We start from the raw sequence: 10252 nt of genomic DNA, 5'->3' as shown, positions 1-10252 counted from the left end.
GATGTATTATTGGTCTGTTTCTCATTGTCATGGGCTGACTGGTTCAGGGCGCTGCGACAGGGCTGTCAATCTTAGGCAGCACAAACCAGGGTGGGCGGGGCCTCATCGCTAGTCGGCGGGAGTGATGGTTGGACAGTGCTGCGGTCGGACAGTTGATGTGGAAAATGGATAAGCCTAGGAAACGTTTGGGTGGCGCAGAAAAGTTGCGGCGAAAAAAATTGAAGTCTCTAGAGGTGGGAGCTGCTAAGTGTTCTAAGTTGACAGACCTATTTGGTCCTGGGCCGGCCTTTGTCACCACCCCAGCAGGTGGTGCTGGTGCGCCAGGAGAAGGGCCGACACATGCAGTAAGTAGCATTAGCATGGGGCTGGTTAGGTTACATTTTAAAACGTGTGTTCAATAACAAGTAGAAAAAGTTTAATATCTATAGCGGTCATCATGTAATATGAGCTAAAAGGCTGTGAGTGTTGATATTTGGTTTGATTTAGTTTTAGGTTGCTTGCTTATTTATTTCTATAGAAAATGTTTTAAAAAATGATACGCTCATTAAAACACCATTAAAAGAATATATTTTAAGATCTCTATCAATCTATATATACATATAATTATAAATAATTTTATAAGTAGTCTTATTTTATATTGGGTGTCTTAATGGCTGAAAATGGATAAAAAACAGTTACATTTTAAAGATTTGAGATTCTAGTGAAAAATAAAGAACATTTCTCCAAATGTTCTTTAATGTGATCATTATAATTCTAATGCTTACAACTTTATGTTTTTATTGTCTGCATTGCGTAGCCTATATCTTTATTAAATGTGCGTTTAGCTGTAAAGTGGTAATTCTCTCTAATGTGTACAGAGGTGGACATCAGTGCTGCAGTGAAATTCCCAAGATCAGTCTGCTTTGCTAACAAATATAGTTAAGTCTGACCTGCATTCTAAATAAATACCGTTAGGTGGAAACATCAGTAGGCATTGAGTTATTGATAAAATCCCTAACAGCCAGAATGGAAGAAGAGCATGATGGGTCATCCTGGATCTGAGCCTGTTCTGTGTATTTACCTACAGCAGGGGTGGGCAATTATTTTTTCCATGGGGCCACATGAGGGCCCATGGAAAAATTGTGGAGGGCCAGGCCAAAAGGCTGAAGTCAATTATGCATAATATTAATGGTATTTCTTTATAAAAAGCAGTAAATACCATTGTTTTTTCAAGCTGGTAAGAGTAGACTATATGTTATAAATGAGCAAAAAGGAAAAAGTGAGGTTGGCTTACAAAAATGTGATTTATTCAAATTTCCCAAGGCAATGGTAAACAAAGTGCGCATTTGTTTTTTGTTAAACATTTGTGACATATATTAGTTAACAGTTTCAGTCACATTCACTCCAAAACACATTCTGAGTTTCAAATATTGTTGGAAAGAGGTTCTTAGCATTCTACAGACACACAGTATTGTCTGTAAAATAAAATCACTGAACTGTGATCTTGAGAAAGAGGTTTAAAAAAAAGTGTCCCAGTTCACTGCTAGTTGCCTACATTTGTGGTCCAAACACCTTATTTTGTGTTTTTAAGCGATTTTTTTCTTATTCAGTGCGAGAAATCTCTCTGCTGGGCTTTAACGAGTGCATCAAAGTCAGGTTGAATGTCTGAGGTGGAGATGCGAAGCACAGCTGACAAATAATCATCACATTAATCAATCATTAATTAATCAATTAATCAATCACATAATCCACATTAATCTGGGTGCTAACTTTACTAGCATACTGTGCTAGCGATAGCAAGTCGGATGCTAACGCTTTAGTGCTGCTAATGCCTGTAAATCTAAAGTAAAGTTTGTCGACATCTTATAGTGATATAAAGCTTACCGCTCTGCTGCTGTATCCCGTTCCTGCCACATTCAGATGGAAATGACTCCTTTTAGATAGATGAAGCCCTCGGTACTTACTAGCCTGGGAGACACGAACGAAAGAACGAACCACGCGCGCACACACACACACAAACACAAACACACTACTTTTTCTTCTGTGTTTTTTTAGCAGTAGTGTCATCAGCTCCTGGGTTTAAATACTGCCACACCACCCTTCCTTAAAACGAGGAACAGTTTTGAGCTGTGTGGCTAAAATAACCAGACATTCTGCATTTTTCCAATAGGACTACAAAAAAGTTTTTTTTTGTCATCACTGCATCTGAGTTGTTTGCACAGGAAAGCACTAGTAGGCCTAGGTGTCATAATGAAAACATGACAGCCATTGGTGTTGTTGTGCACATGAACATTTAGTTCAATATGGACTAATATTTCTATTGTGGATTATTCTGTGGTTTGAAGTTATTTCCCCTTACAATGCAAAATGCTTTTCTTATTTGCCCAGACACAGGTCATGGGCAAGTCCAGCTGGTCAATTCAGGGAGAGAGCCAAACCAATACAGGCAACCCAAAGACAGCACCACCTGAGAAGGAAAAGACAGTAGAGAGTGAGGAGTATGCCAGCCCAAAGACAGCACCACCTGAGAAGGAAAAGACAGTAGAGAGTGAGGAGTATGCCAGCCCAAAGACAGCACCACCTGAGAAGGAAAAGACAGTAGAGAGTGAGGAGTATGCCAGCCCAAATACAGCACCACCTGTGAGGGAAACAGCTGTAAAGCACCAAGAATGTGACAATGAAATAACAGATTTTTTTTCACAACCTGATCAGAAAAATCTCCTATCGTTTCTAAATTACCATCCTAAGCAAAAAAGTACCAATCCTGTGGTGCAAAAAGTGTTTTGTAGCAGAGATGGTACCAGCAGAAAGTGGCTGACGTACTGTCCAGAGCGTCACATGCTGTATTGCTTCATCTGCATGGCATTTGGTAAGAGAACTGATAGTAGTCTGTTCATCAGTGGAATGTCAGAATGGAAGCATATACACCAGCGCACCGAGGAACATGAGAGAAGCAGTGCACACAGAAACTGTGCTGAAGCATACCTCTTGAAATCTGCCAGTGCCGATATCAGCAGTTTGTTTTGTGGCAGTCAGATGACCGCACACAGAGAGCAGGTCAAAAAAAGACGACAGGTTTTGGAGCGCATAATAGATGTCATCAAGGTTCTTGGGAAGAGGGGGCTTGCATACAGGAGGTCAGAAAATGAGGCAGCATATACCCTGGAAGACAACACAGTTGACCATGGAAATTTCCTTGAACTCATACTTCTACTGGGGAAGTACGATTTCTGTTTAAAAGAGCACCTGGATAGCTGCATTGAGGAAAGCAAAAAGTTACATTTGTCTGGAGGCACAAGAGGCAGAGGTTCCCTTGTAACTTTTCTCTCCAAAACCACAGTCAACTCAGTGATAGATGCAATTCACCATCTGATTCAAGAAAACATATCACATGAGATCAAGAAAGCAGGAATGTTTTCAGTTCAGCTGGACACAACACAGGACATCTCCTCTCAGGATCAGTGCTCTATTATTATGAGGTATGTTACTGATGTTGTTAATGAGAGGCTTGTTGCAGTGCTGAAGTGTAGTTCATCTACTGGACAGGCCTTTGTTGACATGCTGTCAGATGTTCTGGAAAAAATGGGCCTCAGCAAGACAATGTGCATTGGAAATGTGACCGATGGGGCATCAAACATGCAAGGCCATTATAAAGGATTCTCTTCACTATTGTCTGCACAATCACCAAACCAGGTGCATGTCTGGTGCTATGCACATGTGCTAAATCTGGTGCTTGCAAACACAACCCAGGTTGTTATTGAGAGCGGGTCCCTTTTTGCGCTCATCAATGGCATTGCTGTATTTATCAAAGAGTCACATCAAAGGATGAATGTGTGGGAAGAGACAGGCCAAAACAAAAGACGGAGAATCCTTGCTCCTATTGGTGAGACACGTTGGTGGGCCAAGCACGAGGCCCTGAAGAAGGTGTTTGGCTCCTTTGGAAAGCCAGAAAATGGTCTGTATGTCGATGTACTGTTGACATTATCAGCTATCCAGAAACGGACAACAGTAAAACCCTCCATCCGTGTCATGGCCAGAGGATATGCTGAGTCTTTGCTGAAGTATGAGACGATCTTAACAGCTCAAATCTTCCTTCGCATATTTGAGCATACCTCTCCATTGTCTAAGTACCTTCAGACAGCAGGATTGGACATCCTCTCTGCCCACAGAATGGTAGTATCAACACAGGATACACTGAAAAGCTTGGGAAGAGATTTTGAATCTGTAAAAAAAGCAGCAGACACATTTGTCAAGTGGACAAACACAAAAATCCAAGAGAAAGATGACATGGACATTGAAGTGGAGGCCACATTGCCACAAAAGAGGAAGAGGATGAAGAAAGTCTTGCCTGGAGAGATGGCTCAAGATGAAACCCTGGATGATGCAGAAAAATCCTATCAGGTGAATGTGCATAACCAGATCATGGACACCGCAATTGAAGCCATTCATAGGCGCTTTTTAATGCATGGGAATCTATATGCTGACTTGGCATGTCTGGATCCCAGACACTTCCCTCAGCTCTGTACCAATGCTCTTCCTCAGTCTGCTCTTCAAGATTTGAGCAAGTGCTTGCAAGGATTTGACAGCAGGGCAACTAAGGAAAATATACAGGCTGAATTGAAAAGCTTTGCACTCCAGTGGAACAGGTTGAAGGCATCCCCATTGGCAGAATACAAGGCAAGAACAGTACAAGATGGATCAGATGGCGAAGAGAACAACACAGAAGAGGTTGAGATTACTCCCATAAGCTGTTGCTCCTGCAAAGAATGCCCTCTGTGCTGCTACCAAATACTTTGTCGTTTCAACATGCTAACAGATGCATACCCTGTTCTAGGCCTTGCTTATAAATACCTCCTCACATTATCCCTTACACAGGTGGCTTGTGAGCGCACATTTTCCATCTTGAAGTTTATTAAAAACAGGCTCAGAAGCACCCTCTCATCCGATAAACTGGAGGCATTTATGTTGATGGCCTCGGAGAAAGACATTCTCATGGCTTTGGACTCTGACTCTGTGATGGATAGACTAGCAGAGAAGAGTGAGCTGCTTAAAAAGCTGCTCCACTGAATAGGGGGGAAATATTTAATAAAGTCGTCATCACACATTATAGATTTTGTAATTCCTTATTTGTTGTTTTAATGATCCTTTACATCCTTTCAGGAGACGCTGAAAAATTTGCCAACTTCTATGTAGTGTCCGTGGCTAATGTAGTGGGCCGGTCTGAAGAGAAAATTCCAGGGCCGAATTTTGGTCCCAGTCCACCCCTGCCTGTTCCTGATAAACGTCCCTGGCAGAATTTAAAAAGGTCACACGGTGCTGCAGTTTTCAAACTGACCACAAGAGGGCAGACGCGTCATTTTAACGGTCATGAAACGCTGTTTTTGCCTCTGGGGGGGATCTGAACGCAGAATGTGCTGAAAAAGCCAGTCTCACTCTCACGCACACGTACACATGCACGAGCATACACACATGCACACATACACATGCACGAGCATACGCACATGCACCCCCCCCCCCCCCCCCCCCCCACACACACACACACTTGGAAAAAAAACAAGTAAATAAAATAAATGGCTTCAGGCTCAACTTTTTACACGTACTTTATGCATTACCACAACTAAATGTAGCAGATTTACAAACATGAGACGTTCCTCGTGTGTGTTAGTAAATAGATGCTGCTGATGTCCTCTTGAAGGGTAACGCAGCTCTGTCTTTTGGATACATGCTGGTACAGTTCACACTGGCTCAGTTCCTCCTCTCCCAGGGAGCCACAACAATGAACCAGCTTGCACAAGCAAAGCTCCTCCTCTTCTATAATGAAGTATCAACTGTGTGGGCCACATCAAATCTTACCACTGACAAAACTGTTATAGGCTATAACAATTTTACCTATAGCTACTGAACATCAACATTTTAATAAAACCTCATGTTAGACTTCATTTCCTGTAGTTTTGTTAGATTAAATGATTAAAATGTGAGAGTTTTACCTTCTTCCTTGTTTTGTCCTCAGATGTAAAATAACACCTTTGTAGTTTTGTGATATTAGTAAAGCTAATACATCTGGTTTTTCTTTGGGAATACGTTTTGGGTTTCCAAAAGTGTGTATTAGGCCTGTTTTATAATCACGACATCTGTTAAAATACTTGTGAATGCCCAGAGAAAACAGGAGGTTATGGGACAACCTGTTGTGCTGACTAAGACGTTTGTCTGAGTTATACAACTCTTGTACAAGAAAAAAGAAAACGACTAGGTCTCTAAACACTCCAGGAAGCTGCAGTTACATAATTTTTGTGTTTGTCTTTAAATGTAAAGATGTACTTAAAATGTGTGAGTGAGCAGTTCTTCTTAGAAAAGGGGACAAACACCACAGATCGGGTGTTCTGCAGGGAAAATAGCAGGTATCGTGTGGATTTTAACAAAGGAGGTCATCCATTTCTCCTTAATTCCCTTAAGAAAGCAGTGCTTACAAAGACGAATTATTATTTCCTTTTTATTCACCTTTTTGTCCGCTGTAAACCAGATCCAAAGGGGTCACATCCACATCGCTGTACAATGTAGTGGTAAATGATATTGCATGCGAACATGGTGGTTTTTCTATGTTCCAATAAACTAAACAACAGAGGACTTTGTTAGATGATATGTGTTGATCTTTGGTTTTATTAAACTAATAATTCATCCACATGTATACCCAGACATTTCCTGGCATTGTGTTTATGACAATTTTTCAATAGTCTGATAACATTTAATAAATGCAATATTTACTTGGTTGGTACAGAGAGACTACATCTTTATTCTTCTCTACATAACGGTACTTGGGTTACAAAACGTGCAAAGGACACAACAGCCCTTCCCAACTCCTCATATTTCTGTGGTGATTCGTTCATTGGTCTTTAGCCTCCCCGTCCGGTTTGAATTAGGAGCTCAGGGAGGAGCCAGGTTTCCTTTCATAAGCAGAAAGGGAATAAAAACTCAGTCTGGAGCAGGCTGCGAGGCAGAACACAGCAGAACCACTTCCATGATGTGAGTACAGTTTTAACTATGTTGGCAGGAAAAGGTTGATCATTTGGCACATTAATCAAAGGTACTTCCTTTCAAATGACCGTGTTTTTGTTGTAAAAGTAAGAAAACTAATCGAAACAATAAATGTGTGTTTCAGGTTGTACCTCTCAGCTCTGGTAGGCTTTCTTCTGGTTTTACCAGCTGATGCTTTAGTTGGGTACGAAACGTTAAGTTGTCCCATTTTTATGTTGTTTTTGCTTACAGTTAATGCTCGTGCCTATATTTCCGAATCAGCCGTTTAAAAATATTTTTTCTTCCTAATTTCACAGAAACTGCTCTCAACTAAACTTCAACACAGAGACAGAACAATGCCTGTTGTTTGGTCTGGTGTGTAAAGGCAACTATGAGGTGAGTCTTTGCACACAAAAGCTTTCAAGTAAAACGATCAATAGTGAAAAGCTGACTGTTGTTTCAGGTGCGCCACTACGATTCTGCAAAATGGGTTACGACCAACGACACCTCCTTCTCCATAGAAACGATGATGACGCAGTCGTTTAAACGGCTGTATGGCTACATCACTGGTGAAAATGATCAGGGTGTGTGAATCTTCATTTTTATTTTTAGTATTGGACGAATGAGAGAGCTAACACATATCTTATTTATGAAATCAAAATGAATCAATGATTTTCTTAATTTGGTGTTGTTTTTGTTTTGCTATTTTTATGCATGATTATTTTATTTTCAACGTCTTTGTTGTCGTTTCTGTTCAATTTCAGGCAAAGAAATAGCAATGACTACACCTGTTGTTATTAAATCACCTGAGAAGTACTTTTGGCATCGAGCTGTCTACACAATGAGCTTCTTGCTGCCAGCTGAGCACCAAAAGAACCCGCCTAAACCTACTAATAAAGATGTAATTAAAATGGCATTGATAGTGCTTTCATTTTTACCCTTTGGGTTCTGTCCCTGCTTAAAAAAAAACAGCACAAGTTATGTGTAGGATGCTGGGGTGCTGGTCTAGATTGCATGTCCACAATCCAGTTAACAGCATCCCATGCTGGTCTGGTGTAACATGCCAGTCCAGCATACCAGCACCCAAAACACAACACATGCAAGGATTTTTCTGCAGGGATCTTCGTGCAGATAGTAACACTTTTGTGACTTGCAGGTTTACATCCAAGAGACCCCAGAAATGAACGTGTATGTGATGACTTACGGCGGGTGGATGATGAGTATTACTGACACCTATAACTCCTGTAAACTCGCCTCTTCACTTGATTCTGCTAAAGCAAAATACAACAGAGATTCCCACTACTCTGTTGGGTATAACAGGTAAGCGTTTTAAAAGGTTTAAAAATAGAAATCATCACGTGGATTTTAGCTTTCAGATTAAAAATAGTTGTGTTCTGCTTCTTGTAGCCCAATGATTTTGAGGGAGCGACACAACGAGGTGTGGTATGTGGCTGAAGGTGAGCTCGTCTGCCCCAGCCAGTGAGTGATTTGATCTAATATCCCCCTCCCTGGACCTGATGGGGCCTACTGCACGGCAGAGACACAACAGCTGTTGTTAAATATCACATATCATAACAGAAATGTGTGGGAGCACATCAACATAATGTAATTTCATTCAAAATTTTCATGTATCATCTCATCAGATTACGTTGATTTATGGACAATAAACGTATGCAATGATTCGTTCGATGTTTTGCAATTTTTTTTTAGCTTTGTAGCGTATTTCTACATACTAGAATCAACACTGTTTGCTATCAGTTGTTAGATTCTGAGAATGATCAAGCACATTAGCATATGAAGCTTATATCATGTATAAATATCCAGGATACTTATGTAATCGATAGAAGTTCATACACCAACCTGCTTGGTCCATATTTAATCCAAAGATTAATATTTAATTTAAGATAATTAGATTTAATAGCAAAAGTTTATTTTTTTGAATCAGAAGTTAGGAATTGTTGCTTTTTCAATTACCAGAAATACACACCATTCTGTGTTTCATTTCAAAGATGAGGCAGAGTTTTAAAATGAAGAATTTATTACTAACAGTTTTAAACTTGACAATTTAAATGACAATTAAAAATGACAATTCATGGATGACAATTTACCAGCGTTGACATTAAACTTGGTATCAAAAGCTTTACCTGTGTCTGGATGGAAAGCTAAAATGAAACGAGAGCTTGGATGTGTGAATGGATTCTCAGAAGGTTTCTGTCAGAGAGAGGAACTCGTTCTGGGTTGGAAATGATGGTTTTGCAGCTAACTCGGTTGTTACTTAGAGAAACAGCATCAAACACAATCTGTGTGCTACCTCGCCCAGCAAGACGACTCTCTGTGTGGATCCAGAGGTCAAGGAGGATGTTGTCAGCCTCAGGGTACTCGGTCCGGTAGAGAAGACGCGAGTAGAACCGATCCTCTGGTCCAGAGATGTTGCAGGGTACACAGTGTCAAGCGTTTGGCTTAACTCTGAAGGAGTTTTACGTCTTACTTAAAAATCAATAACTCTGAAGGAGTTTTGCATCAGCTGGTTACAGGTGCGTTTATTCGAAGCTATTCTATCGGCGTGACAGAACAGCAGGTGGAGGTTCAGGGTGGCCGTTCCCTTATCCTCGGGATGGTGGTTGTTTCACGAACTGAACTTTTGCTGCTGGAAATTTAGTTTTAACAAACCCCTCAGAACACGCCCACTCTCAGCAACAAAGCTTTGGTCATGAGTCAAAGACACGTGATGATGTTACCCTTACCCTGGATATCCCTTCTGAATGAGGCTGGTTACGTGCGAGATGACCTTCTGGTTTGCTGAACACACATAACCAATTATCACAACAATCATTATTACCCAAAGCATAATAAGTCATTTCAGTAATTAAAATACATTTATACTGAACCAAGAGATTATTTATGATGATTATAATAAACAGTAATAAAGTCAAAGAGTTTATTAAAATTATTATCTAAAATTATTATTGTGAAACTTGAAGTGTCCTTCTTTTGGGACGGAACAGCAGCAGATAGAGATGATATTCAGCAGACATCATGGCTCCTCGCTTGTTTAATCTGTGGGGCAAAGTTACAGTCGACCCACTTGACCCAGCTGTGAAAATGTCACCTTTGTCACAAATTAGAGGACCTTCGTGACGCTACAGCTTCGTTCTAAAATTGTTCCACAACAACAGATGGCACCACTGAGCGAAAGAAAAACGATTCCCTTCAGGATCTTTAAACCAGCGATTCTATGAAATGTAAACAGTTGACACTTTAA

The 10252-nt window shown here is 40.5% G+C and overlaps 1 protein-coding gene across 2 annotated transcripts; it reads left to right on the top strand.

Annotated features, from left to right (window-relative positions):
- The first annotated feature begins 225 nt into the window (after positions 1–225).
- Positions 226–8672, top strand: soul5 (heme-binding protein soul5). 2 transcript variants are annotated; one of them, XM_054741294.2, is made up of 7 exons: positions 226–344; positions 7136–7195; positions 7308–7386; positions 7454–7574; positions 7755–7891; positions 8147–8310; positions 8398–8672. In XM_054741294.2, the coding sequence occupies exons 1-7, from the start codon at positions 340–342 to the stop codon at positions 8471–8473; spliced, it is 642 nt and encodes a 213-aa protein (XP_054597269.1). In that variant the 5' UTR covers positions 226–339; the 3' UTR covers positions 8474–8672. The 2 variants fall into 2 exon arrangements, with proteins under 2 accessions (XP_054597269.1, XP_015803975.1); XM_015948489.2 differs by lacking the exon at positions 226–344 and adding an exon at positions 6721–6999.
- The last annotated feature ends 1580 nt before the right edge of the window (positions 8673–10252 follow it).

This window comes from Nothobranchius furzeri, chromosome 5, assembly GCF_043380555.1.
Source record: "Nothobranchius furzeri strain GRZ-AD chromosome 5, NfurGRZ-RIMD1, whole genome shotgun sequence".
NCBI lineage: Eukaryota > Metazoa > Chordata > Actinopteri > Cyprinodontiformes > Nothobranchiidae > Nothobranchius > Nothobranchius furzeri.
The sequence above is the reverse complement of the archived record's forward strand: the minus strand, read 5'-3'. Positions and strand labels throughout refer to the sequence as shown.

What these genes read in the sequence shown, in the direction of transcription:
- soul5 (XM_054741294.2), top strand. An exon ending in TGTGTAAAGGCAACTATGAG is followed by an intron (nt 7,387 to 7,453) that starts GTGAGTCTTTGC and finishes CTGTTGTTTCAG; the next exon opens with GTGCGCCACTACGATTCTGC. An exon ending in TACTCTGTTGGGTATAACAG is followed by an intron (nt 8,311 to 8,397) that starts GTAAGCGTTTTA and finishes TGCTTCTTGTAG; the next exon opens with CCCAATGATTTTGAGGGAGC.